The sequence below is a fragment of the Meles meles genome, chromosome 9, assembly GCF_922984935.1.
Source record: "Meles meles chromosome 9, mMelMel3.1 paternal haplotype, whole genome shotgun sequence".
In the NCBI taxonomy this organism is placed as follows: Eukaryota; Metazoa; Chordata; class Mammalia; order Carnivora; family Mustelidae; genus Meles; species Meles meles.
The window spans coordinates 32,606,476-32,622,925 of NC_060074.1; the positions used below are offsets into that span (position 1 = coordinate 32,606,476).

A 16,450-nucleotide genomic window follows, 5' to 3' on the forward strand; every position below is an offset into this window, starting at 1 on the left:
GTCCGTGTTGTATGTAGCTTTAGTTCACTACTGTTCATTGCTGGATAGTATTAGAACATACGACTATATCACACTTTATCCCTTCTCTTATCGATGGGTATTTTGGGTTGTTTCCAGCTTGAAGCTGTTGTAAATAACGGTACTCTGAGCTTCCTTTGATGTGGCCTTTAGAGCAAGTATGTATGTCTGACTAGGAGTATAAATATAGAAGTAAAATTTCTCAGTCATCAGGTAGGCTCAGCTTTAGGATATACCCTTGTGTGTTCTGAAGATTTAATGCCTATTTCCACTCCTATTGGCGGTCTATGAGATGTCCAGTTCTCTGCATCTCTGCCCACCCTCCTGGTGTCAGCCATTTACATTGTAATCATGCCCTTGGGGGTGTGATGGTAGTTCATTGTGCTTTTATTTTGATTTCTCTGATGAATAATAATTCAGCCCCTTTTCATGATTATTGGCTCTTTATATAGCCTCCTTTGTTGGGTGCGTTTTTGTCTTTGACTTTTTTTTTTTGCTGGGTTGCTTATCTCTGTTGGTGAGTCACTGGTCAGATATATGTACAGTATTGAAAATTTCTTTTCCCATCCTGTGGCTTGCCTTTTGGCTCTATTGGTGGTATCTTTAGGTAAAGAGACATTTTTAATTTTAACATAGCCCAATGATCAAATTTTACTTATATTTACAATTTTTTGTGTGTCCTGTTTAAGATACTTTTGCCTACCGCACTGTCTTGAAGATATTCTCTTGTGTTTGAGAAGGTTTATTATTTTGCTTTTCTTATTTAGATGGGCAGTCTAGTTGGAATTGATTTTTGATTCATCTGTGTTCTATGGAAATACCCAATATGCGTAGCACCTTTGATAAGGATTGTCCTTTTCCATTTACTGAAGCATCAGTTTTGTTATAAATCAAATGACTGTTGACCATCTCTATGTATATACACACCACTCTCTTGTGTCTCTTTGTCTTCATGCCAATGCCACCTCTCTCTTTTCTGTACCTTTGTCATAAGTCTTGATGTCAGGTGGTGAGAGTCTGCCAACTTCAGTCAAGTATTTTAACTCTCCTGGTTGTGATCCTCTCTGGGCTTTTTAGAAAGTCTTTTAGTGGTTACCCAAGAGATTACAACACGCATCCTTGATTTATGAGAGTCAAATGCAAATTAGTACCTCACCACTCACTGGGAGGAGTGTGTCATTAAATGAAATTCAGTTCTACATAGATTTAAAGCCCACAAGAACTTACTTTATTGTTTCATAGTGAACGTGTATTGAGGTTCGTCTGTATTTATCCTTTCTGTACTTCATTCCTTCCTACAGTCCTGTTTGTCCTTGTGACATCTCATTCTTTCTGCCTCCATTAGTCTATTTAGTGTTTGTTCCAACATGGTTATGCTGGTAATGAATTCTCTGTTTTTGTTTCTTTTGGAAATGGCTTTGTTTCACTTTCGGTTTGGGGTTTGTTTTTTTTTGTTTTTTGGAGGATATTTTTGCTAGGTATAGATTTCTTTCTGTCCTGTCCTTCACTGTCCCTGAACTGGATTCTTGCCATTTCCACGTGCCCACAGTATATACTAAGTTGGTATAACTGGCTTGGTCAGATAACAGTGAGTTTTCAGATCTCGTATCTGCCAAGCAAGGAAGACTATTTTTAGAGCTATGGATAACCCATCAGTATAGGCTTTTTGGAGGGCATTTTGCGAATATATGGATGTCTAAAGTGCACATTCTTAGTCTTTTGGGCTTCTAACCCAATTCTAGGAGTTTTCTCTAAAGTATATAATCGTACAAGTGTAAAAGTGAAAACAATAGCAAACACTTATAAGGTACTTATGACCTACTGGGCACCATTCTAAGTGTTTTGCATGCATCGACTTCCTCATAGGACAGTTGACTACCTCATAGCAACCCTACAAGGGAGATGCTATTGTTATCCCAGGCTTACAGAGGAAGCAGAAAGAGGTCAAGTAACCTGACCAAGGTTCTGTAGTTGGTAAGAGATTGGACAGTGATTGAAAATCAAGCAGTCTGACTTCAGAATTCATGCTTTTAATTACCATTCTGTACTACCCCTCCAGGATGTTATTAATGCATTTAAAAGCAAACAATGAGAATATACTAAATGTCCATCAATCAGATCTAGTTAAGTATAGTGTTTCCATAGAGTGGAGCATTCTATAGCCATTGGAGTAATGCTTTAATGAGTCATGCTTTCATGATTACATTCCTGTAATCATGGAAAGATGTGGATGACATATTGTCAATGAAAGAAAGCTTTGGAGCTCCATGGACAGCTTATAGAGTATGGCTCCATTAGTTGTGAAACCATGTGTGTCAGGGGGTGGTTATGGACAGAGGCCTCTGCAATGCACTTGTAATAGCCTGACTTGTTTTTGACGAAAACAGTAAAGCTATTTTTGTTTAATGTATAGAGACTGCATTTTACTCTCCCTCTATCCTCCTATATTTCTTGGTGTGTAATAGCCAGTTGAAAATAAAAGCACATGATTGCTCTTGAATGGATGCATTAATAAATATTTGAGCTCCACTATTATTTATATGAGGATTTCCTAGAAGGGAGATTTGAGACTTTACTGTCATGAACAATAACTCTTCTTTGACTGGGCACTTGCATTTCTTAGTATTCCCCTGCACTGTCCTTTTTTTTTTTTTTTTTTTTTTTTTTTAAGAAACAACACTTAATATGGATTTTGGCAATGAAACAGATATGTGAGTTTCAAAGAGCTTACATCTTTTATCTGTTTATTGTTTGAGAATCAATCAAATTGGCAAACCATTGATTAGCAAAATTCCTCTTAGTTGCTATAATCCTACCTCCCAAACCTGATTGATAAAGGAAGCCACTTCTCAACAGAGTTACTATACACCCAACCCTTCCCCGTGGTGCTGTTTCAAAATGAGAAGCTTGCCTCGAAGAGTTGAGTTGAGCTGCATGACGTTGCCTGCAGAGAGCAACAGCAGTGTTTCTCTAGCCAAAAAGGGCAAAGGGGGTGTTTATCCAATACAGCCATAAAACTGTCCAAGAATTGGTCTTATGACCCAAGTCTGTCCTGCTGCTGATCTGACAGACCCAACTGGGCCACAGCGGACAGATAGAGAGGAGTCAAGGAGCTGTCTTGCATCCTGTCCTTTGAAAATCAGCATAAGCTCCAGAATTTAATTTTGATCTCAAACGCCACTGGGGTCCGTGTTTAATGTATGTCTGTGGGAATGTTCTTAAAACATGCTCACATGGGAAAGGAAGTAAATACCTCATGTATCATATTTTTTTAATGCACTCAAGTCTTCCTGTAAGTGCAGCAATTGATTTCATTCTTTAAATAAGAAAAAAAAGATGGAAACCTCCATAAAATTATTTCATGTGCATAGATTGTTTTCCATACCATACCCCGAGCTCTCCCCGCACTTGTGAAGACAAAGGGTTGCCCATGTACCACAGTCTTGTGCTTCATTGTATCCTGGCTCTCACTTCTAATAAAGTGACCTGGCTTTGCCTCTTTCTCACTTAGCACATACTTAGTGAAGAGGAAGTGGAAATCCCGTAGTTAGGATCGTCCAGCCTCATCAAAGACACCATGGGGCGGTATTTGACATCACTAGGATAGTCTGCAAAGCAAGACTGGTATTTTTCCAGGCTCCTAATCTCTAGTTTCTATTCTGATGCAAGGACAACAAGCTATGCCTAGAACCTCTGTGTTTGCAGAGGGAGTCAGGACTCAAGGGTTCAAGCCAGTGTTTCCTAAGGTCAGTGACAAAGGGCTGGGACAGATTTTCTTTTCCTCCAATTATGAGCACCCCTGTTACTAGGCCAACGAAGAATTCTCAGATTTCTCTCTCTCTCACGCAAGAGTTTCTACATCAGAGGATCACCTTAGGACTTTCAAAAGCTGTACTCTCACTTTCAAGTATGGTACTCCTATAATCCAGAAGTTTTAGTCTTTTGTGTGTGTTTCAAAGAAGCCCTCCAGCAGCCCTGACCTGCTATACTCACTGTGAAAAGCCCATGTTGGCCTCAGGGGTTGAGCAAGGTGAGACTGTGCCCTGACCAGCTGCCTCAGCATCCCCTGGAAGCTGGTTAGAAATGCAGACTCTCAGGCCCCACCCGGACCCACTGAATCAGAACATGCCTTTCAGGAAGCCTCGCAGCAGATTCTAATGCAAGATACAATTTGAAAAGCACCATAACAGCCTCTATATACTATCCCAGCAAATATGGGGACAATGCCAATTAAATTTCAACCTGCATGGGCCTGTTCAATTATATCACATTGAACACGACTTTCTTCTGTTCTCTTGTTCCTCAGAGGCCCTTCTGCCCACCCAGATTGGAGAAAATCGCTTAAATGTTTGACAGTGCCTTTTGTGTTTTCTAGCAGATTGCCCTTCCCTATACTTGTCATTCTAACAGGCTGCTTAGCAGTTGTCAAAAATGATGTTATAACCTGTCTCGAAGCTTGCTTGATCTCCTATCATAATCCCAGTGACCTGCCAAGCCTTGTGATTCATTATAGTTAGAGCTGTGCATATTAATGCGAATTATGGGTGGGGGAGTTTTGTCTGCTCCATGAAGATCTGCTGTTTGGACTTGTTAGATTCTGTGAAGCCAAGACAAGCAAGCGATTGTTTCCTAAATCATATGACATGCGGACTGAAGTTTAGAGATATGTACCTGAGTATCTATTTAGCTAAAATTGGTATTATAAGAAGCATGCAATAGTATCTCATTACATCATCACATTAAGAAATAAGGCACCTGCCTTTTTTACTTGTTTAGCAAAACAGTGCCACTTTAAGAGATAGACGACGTAAAATGAGGTAAGAGTGGTGGTCAGTATAGGGAATGTACATATCCAATCATCCAAGATAATTAGTCAAATGAATAAACATGGAAATAATTATTTACTTGCCGGGGTATCATTTTAAATGGTAAAATCCTAACTCTTGCCCAAACAAAAAATGTGTTAAAGATTTTATATAACCGATTAATGAAGGAAACAGCAAGATATATGGCACAAAATATTTATAGATAATTTAATAAAGAAATATTACTTTGAGGCTGCTGGGTTATATGTAAAATTGGTTACTGTCCTATAGGGCAACAAACTGTCACCTTTGAGGTTATCCTTTCCACTGGACAGAAATTATTTGCATCTCTGACAAACAAAAATCTAGCAACTAGCCGGTCACATCATGAAGTCCGAGAACTCTATCCAATCAGGAGTAAACAGTGAACAGAGTACCATCCCTTCTATAATCCTTGGGTGCCCTTTTCCAGCATGTGACATTGAAAGGAAGTTTTGTTTTGTTTTTTTTGCCTCATGCCCAAGTTTAATGTCATTTCTCTTAACATACTTACAGAAAAACATTTTCTTTTAAAAAAATTAACATAATTTCTAATGAAGGTTTACACTTAGAAAGTGAGCATTTATTTTAAAATTGCAGAAGGTGAAAGGTGGCTTGCTTTCTTCTCCCTCACATAGTTACTCCCAAGCTTGGTGAGTTTTCAAAAGGTCTTTTCAAAGCTTTCTTTTTATGGCCGGAGATTTCCATGCCTAGTGACCCTTAGTCCTAGATTTGTGCTTGGCTGTCAGGTGGCTCAGGAGACAGTCGTGGCAAGGGGGGGGATCAGCGACAGAGCTCCCCCTCAAAGAGCCATGACTATCAGGAGAGTCGACCGCTTACGTTCACACCATGTGGCGAGGTCAATCTTCCTTCTTTTGCTTGGTCCCTGTGAACGCTGGTGTGTTTCAATGGGAAATTAATATTTTTTGAACTTATGCATTCACTCTTTCTCCCCTATACATATGCTAATCACATAACATGTAGGTTTCTCTCCATAATCATTCATATTCATATTCATGAACACTGTTGCCTCCCTCTTGCCATTTGGCTTCTGCTGAATCTCATCTGCATTATTCTCAGAAATTGAACTAACTGTGAGCCAGCATGGAAATGAGGACGTATTCAGAGTGTGTTAACCAGGAAACGCTGATCGATAACTAAAAGTTATTTTCTAGAATGATTGTAGGAGTTTGGATTTTTTTTTTTTTTCCAGTTTGTTTTAACGTCGGGGTCTGCCCACACTGAGGGCATTCACTGCGCCTACAAAGAAGCGGGTCTTGGCTTTTCCTCTGCTCCTGGCTGCAGCCTGCTCTGTGAAGGCAGCCAAGGGCAGAGGGCCCTTCACATTCTCAGCGGGGGACCTGGCTGAGGGGAAGATGGCAGAATCCCAGAGTAGAGTTCTCGGCATAAATAGTTCCGAGATCTGAATGCATTCTTTCCTAACAATCGAATGAATGGGTTTCTTCTCCCCCGCTTCTTTCTAGTTAGCTAACCTTGTGTTGTTCTGCTCAGTAGCATTCTTCAGTGAAGATGTTTGGAGATGGAATGTGAGTTTGCAGCAGGAAGCTGCAGTTGGGATCGTGCTGTCGGGTCAGAATTCATAAACGCTGGCCGTTCGCAGGGTGGGGGCCTGTGCCTTGAAATATCTGGAGGTGTTGACCAGGAGGAGTGTTTCTGTTTGGCTAAGAATAAAAACACGATTTTATGTGTTTCTATAAGCACTCGCTGGAGTTTGTCCTGATACTTTGGGCTAGCTGGATTAGCATTCTTTCCTGAAGGCTCCAGGTTGCCTGTCTTTATTTTTGTTTTCTGTAATGAGACAAAATAAAGCTCAAGCTTTTATCTAAGTACTAAGTTTTATAACTGAAAATGGGAATAGGTACAAAAGTCATCCTTCTGCCTTCTAACTTTGGAAAATGCTAGTCTTGTGTGATGCCTATTTCCAAATAATTGAAAAGGTTTTGTTCAAAACCAGGATGGTACATGGAATTATAAAGGTTCATTATATTTTGAACAATGTGCTCGACAGGGAAGCCCTGACTACAGATCTCACGTGCCTTATTTTAAACGTGGTTACATCCTGGAGGAACGGTAATGCAGACGGGCATATAATGCTTGGGGTGCTTCCTTTCTTAGCATCATGTGAACATTTATAAGCATCAGTTAATTATTTCTGTTTTCATCTATTTCAAAACAGTCTGATTTTAACATCCTGATTTCTTCACCTGGATTATATTTTTATTATAATAAAATAATAGGTGTTGACCAGAAAATTTACACACTACTACAAAGCACGGAGAAGACAATCATCATCTGTAATACGCCAACAGAAAAAAACTGCTTTTAACATTTTAATTGATTTCCTTCTGATATTTTACCCATGCATGCAAGCATGCATTTCTGTAAAACTATGAGCATCCTTTATGCAAAGTAGGTATTCTGCTTGACATTATCTCACTTTGGGTTACTCTGAAACCATAAAAAATAAGGCTCCAGAAATGTATCCTCTCCAATATTCATGCTATATTATTACATATTATTTATTTATTGCATATTATTACATATTTTATCTTATTGTATGCTTGATTTTATATCTTTCTCGATTATTTTTCTTATTATGATGCATGCCCCATTCCTTGTGCTGTTTTTGCTTGATTGTGTTCCTGAATTTTTCTATCGTGGAGCACTGTTACTTTTGGACTTAATTGGTATGAATTGAATTAACCCAATGAGAGTCATTCCTCTACACAAATCTTTGTGAACAGCTATATTATTTTCTTAGATTTTTTTTTTTAGAATAAACTCCTAGGAGTGGAATATTTGGATCAAGGTGGTGAATATTTTGTACACTTCACAGTCCAATTATATTCTGTGAAAAATGTTTTAAACCTTTTTTTTTTTTTGAAGTAAGGAATATGTCTTCTGCCATTTTTGTCATGTCTTTCCTTACCAGGTGTTAGTCCCATTCCCTTTCCCTGATCTCCTGTGCCATTCACATCTCCTTATAAACCACACATGCCTTTCCCTCTCTTCTCTCTGCCCTGCCTGTCACATCCACCTGCTCAGAACAACATTGTCCTAGGGCTGGCTGCTCGCTCCCCACCTCTGCCTGTGCTCTCTGCACTGACTTCTGCCCACAGCCCATCTTCGCCTTCCCCAATACCTAGGAACTGTTTTCTCTCTGGCCCCGTGTACTGTGCCAAATAGTAGAGGTTACAAAGAAATCCCCTCTTTGTTTAGAATGTGCTCACATCAAAATAGCAGATGCAATTATGAGATGGCGAGTTTTGTACGTCCCTGTAGCTTGAGAAAAGTAATATAAAAAGTCGTTCTTGAATTTTCAAACATTAGAGACCTTAGTATCATTTTATTACTAGATAATTAGAGCCCCAAATGGGAAAGCTCATTTGAGATGGTTCAAGTATTTTCCTTAAAAAAAGCAAAAACAAAAAAAAAACCTAAAGGTCTTTATTACAATATCACCTTTTATGGCAGAAAATCCAACCATGTGGCTGGAAAGAAAAAACTCCACACCAGCAGCCATATTGGCAAAGATTATTTTTGCTGCAAATGCTAGGGCTGTGGACCAAAAGTGTCTAGTCTCCTGATGCACTGAAGAGGAACAGAATTAGCTTATGAAGAATATTCCAACCAGATGTCTGGGAATTGGTAACTGCAGTGACAAAAAAGACAGAAGGAAGGAAGAGAGGCAAATTTTCTTTTATGTATCAAAACAATGGGTATTACTGATTAGGGAGATTCAGGATAAGAGAAAGGCATTAAATTCTCCTAATCACTATAAACTGGGAATCTGCTGTGTGTTCGCCTCTATTGTAGAAGTGAGGACAATGCCCAGATGCGAGAGAGCGCACCCTTGTTGACCAGTCTTGTAATCAACTCGGGAAAGCATGCGGACGCAGGACCGCAGCAAAGGCAAGAGAAGGGAAGGGCTTTCTGAGTGATGTTGAGCAAGGCCCTCGGCATTCAGTTCAGGGAGAGGTTATTTCCAGCTGCGGTGATACACGAGGATATTTTGGAAAGGAAATAGCTTTTGAGCCAAGCCTTAGATGCACTGATAGGATCTTGATAGAGATGGTTAAAGTGTACGGGACATAAAAGGAATGCAAACCTGGGGTGACTGAATTGTACCGGGCATGTTTGGGGAAAGCAAGCAGCCCTATCTGAGCGCAGTGGAAAAGTTCAAATGGGAAAGCAGTGAGCAAAAGCCCTAGAATGATAGACTAATCAAACCCATATCACCCAGGACTCTCTCATCTGTGAGCCGGTATTTCTCAGCGTTTTTATCTGGGCTCGCGGCCTCAGTGTTAGGGCAGGTGTTCAGTGCGGACCCCTGGGTCCACTTCAGTCCCCTGAAATCTGCATTTTTAAAAAAAGATTTTATTTATTTATTTGACAGATCACATGTAGGCAGAGAGGGGGAAGCAGGCTCCCTGCTGAGCAGAGAACCCGATATCAGGACCCTGGGATCAGGACCTGAGCAGAAGGCAGAGACTTAACCCACTGAGCCACCCAGGTGCCCCTGAAATCTGCATTTTCATAATCCTTCTCGGTGACTGCAAAGCATGGAAAAATTGGAAATCATTTGCTATTGAAACAGCCTTCAGGACAGTGAAGGTTTGGGTGAGGGAGAGTGGCAGGCAGGAGGAGAAGGTTCAAACTCTGGATGGCGACAGCAGGAGCAGGGATTTTACTGAAGGAGGAGTCTCTGGAATATAGTTGGGGTGGGGGGTGTGGGCAGCAAGAGGAGGGAGCAGTCGGGTACAGCCAGCAGGGCTCTGAGCTCCCGTGGCCAGGGACACTGGGGCACCCCAGTAGCAATATGGATCACGCAGATTTCCCTGAACACCTACAAGATCACTCCACACCTCACCCCCCACCCTGGCAAAACTGCATTTTGTCCCCACCCTTAACTGAAATGCTCCCCACGAAGTATTTCTGGAGTACTGGCAGGTACTCCTGAACGGGTCTGAGCCCCCTCGTGTCTTCTTGCTGTCAGACAGGGTGGTCTCAGGACGGCTTGTCAGCAGTCCTTGCTTCCTGGCCAGTCCATGAGCTCCAGCACCTTGGGCTTACCCACTGCCTTTGGGGCTCAGCAGCTCCCTGATCCTGGCAGTGACTACCCCACAGGTGGGTCTAGGAGAGGCGTGTGTTACTCTGAGTACCGTGGCCCTGCCCCATCAGCCCCCTTCCCTGCTGGCCTGCCGTTCACCAGCTTCGCCGCCACCGCCCCTTCAGGTCTAGGAGGTCCGTGCCCAAGACTGATTCAGGGGCCGTCGTGAACCGTGTCCTGCCAGGGGGTATCATCCAGTGCCCACGTTGGGCACTGGGCCAGGAGGTATGAGCATGGATGGGTTCTGCCCTTTGGCGAATCCTTGGCCAGAGGGGTCCCAAAACAGCCTTCTTCAGGTCTGAGTTTTACAAATTGAGGCAAAAGGACTCTTTTGTCCTGACTTCTTCAGAGCTCAGATGGGACATCAGCGGGGCTGCCAGGTGCCCCTCTGAGTGGTAGAATCTTCTCTCCCCACTAACAGTAAAGGCTTGTTTGGGGTGTTGAGTTAAATGAATTCATTGTACCTGGGTCTCCTCCTTCCCTCAAAACACGTGTTCCTTTAAAACACGCAAAGTACTCTCAGTCCTCAGCAGGGAACATTTTGGCGGGCCGTTTCCCCCCACCGTGCACCAGATATGCCAAGGCCCCCGCGGAGGACACAGCTGGGCTCACCTGGGATCCCCACTTCATATAGTAATCCAAGGCAGATCCTGTTGGTAGAGGGGAGACTGAATTATTTCACTTAAAATTTTTAAATGTGTTTATTTAAAATTTAAATGTGTTTGCATGATGACAAAGTTCCAGATGCATACGGAAGAGTCTCCTCGCCCACTGTGTCCTCTGCCGGTCAAGTGAACTTTTGGCGTATCCAAGTAAGAACGTATCTATATATTCTCCCATCTTTTTAAAAATGGAAATGGTAGTGTCCACACACACTGCACCATGCTTTTAAAAATCCCACGTCAGAGGGGCTCCTGGGGGTCCCAGTTGGCTGAGCGTATGACTCTTGCTTTCAGCTCAGGTTGTGATCTCAGGGTCGTGAGATGGAGCCCCACGTCAGCTCTGTCCTCAGTGGGAGTTCGCTTGAGATGCTCTCCCTCTCCCTCTGCCCCCCCTCGTGCTCATGTGCGCGCTCTCTCTCGCTCTTTCTCTCAAATAAATAAACAAGTCCTCAAATCCTGTGTCCCAAATGAAACCTCCTCATCCATGTCACAGCGACAGAACATACTGTACCGCGTGACCGACTACACCGCGGTGAGATCTACCTGGTCCCTCTCGGGAACGCGGCATTTTTCTCATCCCTCGTTAACACAGACACACCACAAGGACCACTTATAAATACACACCTCATTTCGGATGCAGGCAGGTATATCTCTACGGTCAAGTCCCAGAGAGAGATTGTAGGTCAGAGGTTCAATCAAAAATTTCCTCATCGTGGGGCGCCTGGGTGGCTCAGTGGGTTAAAGCCTCTGCCTTCGGCTCAGGTCATGATCCCAGGGTCCTGGGATCGAGCCCCGCATCGGGCTCTCTGTTTGGCAGGGAGCCTGCTTCCTCCTCTCTCTCTCTCTCTGCCTGCCTCTCTCCCTACTTGTGATCTCTATCTGTCAAATAAATAAATAAAATCTTTAAAAAAAAAAAAATTTCCTCCTCGTGAGAGTTGTGCCGTTTTGCATTCATACGATTGCGTGAGCAAGAGTCCCCTTTCCCTTCTCCTGCTTCATCCACAGAATGTTTTCAGGCTTCTGGGTTTGTCAAAGCCTGTAGGTGAGAGGTGCACTCCCAGCACACTTTGGGGCGGGGGGCAGAGAAGGGGTACACTGGGAGCCTGTAAGCGTCCAGATCTCTGCTTGACACACAGCAGCAGACATCCAACAATGGCATTTAATAAAAGCAAAAAAAAAAAAACAAAAAACAAAGTCCACCAGCTTTTAACTTTTCTTTTAAGATATGTATTTATTTATTTGAAAGATTGAGACAGAAAGAGTGACAGAGAGCACAAGCCAGGAGAGAGGAGAAGCATACTCCCCACCGTGCAGGGAGCCCGATGCCGATGCCAGGCTCCATCCCAGGACCTGAGCTGAAGGCTGCCGCTTAAGGAACTGAGTCACTCGGGCGCCCCTAAAGATGTTTTAAATAGGCATTTAAGAAAAGAAAGGAGGGATAGAGTGGGGCAGGGCACAGGGGGAGGAGAAAGGGAGGAATGGAAGAAATAAGACCACAATCTAAAATGTCCTAAAGAAGGATTAGTGAAGACAAGCCTGGTACACCCATTCACTAAAACGGTCTGCGTGCTATTTGGAATTCCATCTCTGAAAATGGTGCCAAGACAGGTGGGGCTCTGGCAGCACTCCATCCAGAATGTCTTCCCAAACCACCCCAAATAAATGTACCTTCGAAGGGACGGTGGCCGCTGGCGGCATGCACGGGGCACCCCCAGCAGGTAATTGCCCCATCCCTGCCAGCCCGCACCCCTGACCTGCCGAGAAAGGATGACACCACCTCTGCAAAGATTCTGACAACCCTTGCGATCCAGTGTTAAATCAAAATGATAGAAGACGGAGGAAAAATGGGATTAGAGCTGCGCATTATGAAAACATTCGTCCACAGGATGAGAAAACTGGGAAATACACAATGTGAATATCATAAGTGTTCTTCCCATTCTCAAATCTTTGCAGCTTTATACTTTTCAAAGCAATGCCAAGTAAAGCAATGCCAAAATCGTACTTCCAATGTCAAAGCAGCCGTACTTGACTCACAATTATGTCCGAACACGGGGGCTTATGTCCTTCTTTTCTCTCCTTCCCACAGGATGTGCTGGGTGGCATCCTGGTCACTGCGGTCCTCATCGTCCTCACTTACCCTGCCTGGACCCTTATCGACCGCCTGGACTCGGCCAGCCCCCTCTTCCCCGTGTGTGTCATCGTGGTGCCCTTCTTGCTGTGTTACAACTACCCCGTGTCTGACTGCTACAGCCCCACCAGAGCGGACACCACTACCATTCTGGCCGCAGGGGCAGGGGTGACACTCGGGTTCTGGATCAATCACTTCTTCCAGCTCGCGTCCGTGCCCACTGAGGCTCTCCCTGTCATTCAGAACATCCCACCACTCACCACCAACATGTTGGTCTTGGGACTGACCAAATTTGCTGTGGGGATCGTGCTGATCCTTCTAGTGCGTCAGCTGGTACAAAACCTCTCCCTGCAGGTGCTGTACTCCTGCTTCAAGGTGGTCACCAGGAACAAGGAGGCCAGGCGGAGACTAGAGATTGAAGTGCCTTACAAGTTCGTCACCTACACGTCCGTGGGACTCTGTGCTACGACCTTTGTGCCCATGCTGCACAGGTTTTTGGGACTGCTCTGAACCTCAAAGAGTTGGAAGGGAGTCCCCTGGACCAGGGAGCCCAAACAGGAAAGGGGTGAGGTGGGCAAGTTTTGACAATACATTTTTCTTTAAAAAAAAAAAAACAACTCCTAAGTCACATGTCCATTTGCTGATAGCTGAGATCAGTGTTGCTGCTGTGTGAAAGGAAATACTGTGTCCTACGACCATCAGTCTATAAGCACCTGTCCATAGGGGAAGCCAGGCTAAACCCGCAGTCTGTTTTTTGAGGGTCTCCCGCCCTGTTACACGGACTTTGGGCCTAGTCGTGGGCCGGCAGGAACTGTGGCCCGGTTTGGGTGATCCAGAAGAGACAGGCATGATCTGAGAGGCTGGAGGTCAGGTGTTTCTCTTCCGTTATGACCTTGCCTGGCACAGAGCCTCATGTCCAAACTTGGGACTAGGGTCTGGAGAAAGGGTGGCATCGTGTAGAACTGCCTTCCTTGGACAGGGTGACATTTTTGTTATGATCACACTCGACTGTGCCCACGTGGGTGGCAAGAGCATTGTGGACCCCACCATGGGGTGGTAAGAGACGGGAGCACCCGTGGGAGATCGTGGGCAGCAGCCTGTTTCCCTCCGGAGTTTGCTTTCTGGGGGCACCCGCTCGTCTGTGTCCATGTGTTTTGCAGAACTCCGGGCCATGTTTCCACACTCTGCTGATCCAAGAAACCCACTAGCTGCCTGCACCTCTGTTCATCGGGGTTCGCAGGGTGTCCTGCTCTCTCCTGCTTCACCACAACTTGGGGCGAGCCCTCGGCCCATATTCGGATGTTTCATGCTTCCCTACAAACTGGGGAGGCGCTATCATCTGCCTGCGAGAGTGGTCCCATAAAACCCGTGAACTGAATCCTCCCTAGGCCCCGACAAGGAGGGAAGAGGCCTCCGGGACCTTGCTCCTGCATTTCTGTTACTTTCTGTAAACCGATTTTTTTCACCTACTAAATAGAATTGGGGGCTCCCTTTCCATCTCCCCACCTCTTATCTCGTGGCAATGTTAATTAATGCAATTAATGAATTAATGCAAGAGCAGGGTCAGCCTCTCTTAGGAAGACAAGCTGACCAAACACAACACAGCCTTACAGCCTGCATGTGTCCTCACGGGGCGTAGGCAGGCCGTGTTAGGGGAGCACACCCTCCGAGGGCACATCTTTAGCTAAGGACCAGGAACACGCATCAATGGTCTTCTGAAAAGTTAGCAGAAATGCATGGTTAGGAAGTCTCTTCTGCAGTGTGGTACCTGGGCCACTGAAACCAGTGACTTGAATCCCAGCACCTGGTTTCTGGGCACTTACTTCAGGGTTGGGCTCTTCCCTCTGCCTCCAGTGTGAAAACCGAAAACACTGTTGGTCCTGATTTCAAATATGGCCCCTGAGCTTTCTGTCGAGGTCCCCTTTGCTGTTTGGCTCAGTGCTCCAGTCTACTGAGAATGATGTTGAGGAAACCATTCTGCTTTTCCTTCTAATCCTTCTGACATTTTTCATAGTTAGAGGAGGCAGGAATCAAAAGGACCTGCCATTTATTTGACTGTTCTTACAGCAAACTCTGCCTAGTATTTGTGGCACCAGGATGGAGCATGGGGGGATGGGTAACGTACAGGCACCCCTGCCCTGGGCCAGCCCTGCCATCCACACAGCGGACGAGGCATGTTCCTGCATCATTTTTAGTTACTTTTGCTGAAGCTAAATAGCAAAAGGATCAGGGTTTTCCACTTACATCTTTTGAGAGGAGGGGCCGTAATTGCACAGCAGTGGGTGTTGGCAATTCATTCAGGTGTGTGTGTGTGTGTGTGTGTGTGTGTGTTTAATGCTGTCCTTTTAAGTCCCAGCAATAGGACAGCAATCAGCTGTGTTAATGTATTTAAGGCTGTATTTACATGACTGGATGGAGGATGATTAGCTATAGGATCTTAAAGAACGACCCAAGGGCTTGTTGTGGTTGGTCACTTTTTTAATTTAAAGTATCTCGTTTTGCAACTGGAAAATTAAAAGAGTGTATATTGGTGAAGACCATTTTAGTTTTTGAGTTCTACTGCTCTGCAGAAACGGATAGGAAACGTCACTAACTGCTTCCTACTCTTGCTCACTGGCCCTCCTCTGGCACTTATCATACCCTCCCAGGCCCGAAGTCTCTCACACACCCCTCCCCTGTCCCTTCAAAGAGCCGGCCTACTGGCTCCTTGGAGACATTTGGATTTTCTCTCTGGGGAGAGACTGCCCCCTGCTGGCGTAGCCTCAGTCGTGGTCCAGAGCCCCTCTCCTCCTGGAGACTTGGAGATTAAGACTTTTAAAAGCTCACCATGATGTATCCAAGATAAACTTAGGACCTGGGGTCTGACCAACCCTGCATTTGGAACCCTCAAAGCCCTCAAGACGACTGGCGCCTCCAGGAGCTCAGCAGAACACGCCCTCGTCCTTACGGGCCGCCCCCCCCAGCCCCCTCCCACTCTGGACCAGGCCCTCCTGCAACGTCCTTACAACCAGCTGTCTCTCCTTGCTGGTTTTGCTCAGGCCTGCACCACAACAGAATATGCAGAAGGAAACACAGATGGGACCCTGAACTAAAAACCCTTAAATGGCTGTGGCTGAAGTCACTCTACAACATGCCTGAAGGTCGCACTGTAACCTGGGATTTTTCTCCCCCAAGTAGGCATCTCCTGCTTCCCGGGTGTAATCGAAGCATGTGGTGTTTCGGGGCCATATGCTCCTGGTTTCTATTTTGGAAGCTTTCAGCTGTCTTGCTTATGTACTGTATGTAAATTTATTCTTTTTAAAATAAAATCATTTTGTGTTTGATTATGACTTATTAAATGTTTCAAGGCCAATGTTGGGCTTCCTTGGATTTTTTCCCCTGGACTTTTCAGGGTTTTCAGGTTTCAGTGGACCCGAGTTTCAGGGTTCAGTGGACCTGAGTTGAAAAGAGGTGGCAAAAAGAAACGACAGGCTTTTTTCTGTCGCTGTCCTAATTCAATCATGTGCAGGTGTTGGGGAGTCTCATGGCCACCATCGATGTGAACAGGAAGAGGAATGAGCACCTCCCCTAACTCCGTGATGCTAAAAAGAATCGCCTTACCGTAGTGTGGTGAGAAACAAATGTTACTGTGTGTTGAAAAGTAAATGTTACGGTGTTGCTAGTTAAG

At 44.6% G+C, this 16,450-nt stretch overlaps 1 protein-coding gene across 2 annotated transcripts in view; it reads left to right on the plus strand.

Annotated features, from left to right (window-relative positions):
• The window catches only part of SGPP2 (sphingosine-1-phosphate phosphatase 2), a 112,832-nt gene extending 96,697 nt beyond the window's left edge, over nt 1-16,135 (plus strand). For both annotated transcript variants that reach the window (XM_046018879.1, XM_046018878.1), the window contains one exon: nt 12,742-16,135. In XM_046018879.1, coding sequence (XP_045874835.1) covers nt 12,742-13,293 — 552 coding nt within the window. In that variant the 3' untranslated portion in view covers nt 13,294-16,135. The remainder of the gene's footprint in view (nt 1-12,741) is intronic.
• The last annotated feature ends 315 nt before the right edge of the window (nt 16,136-16,450 follow it).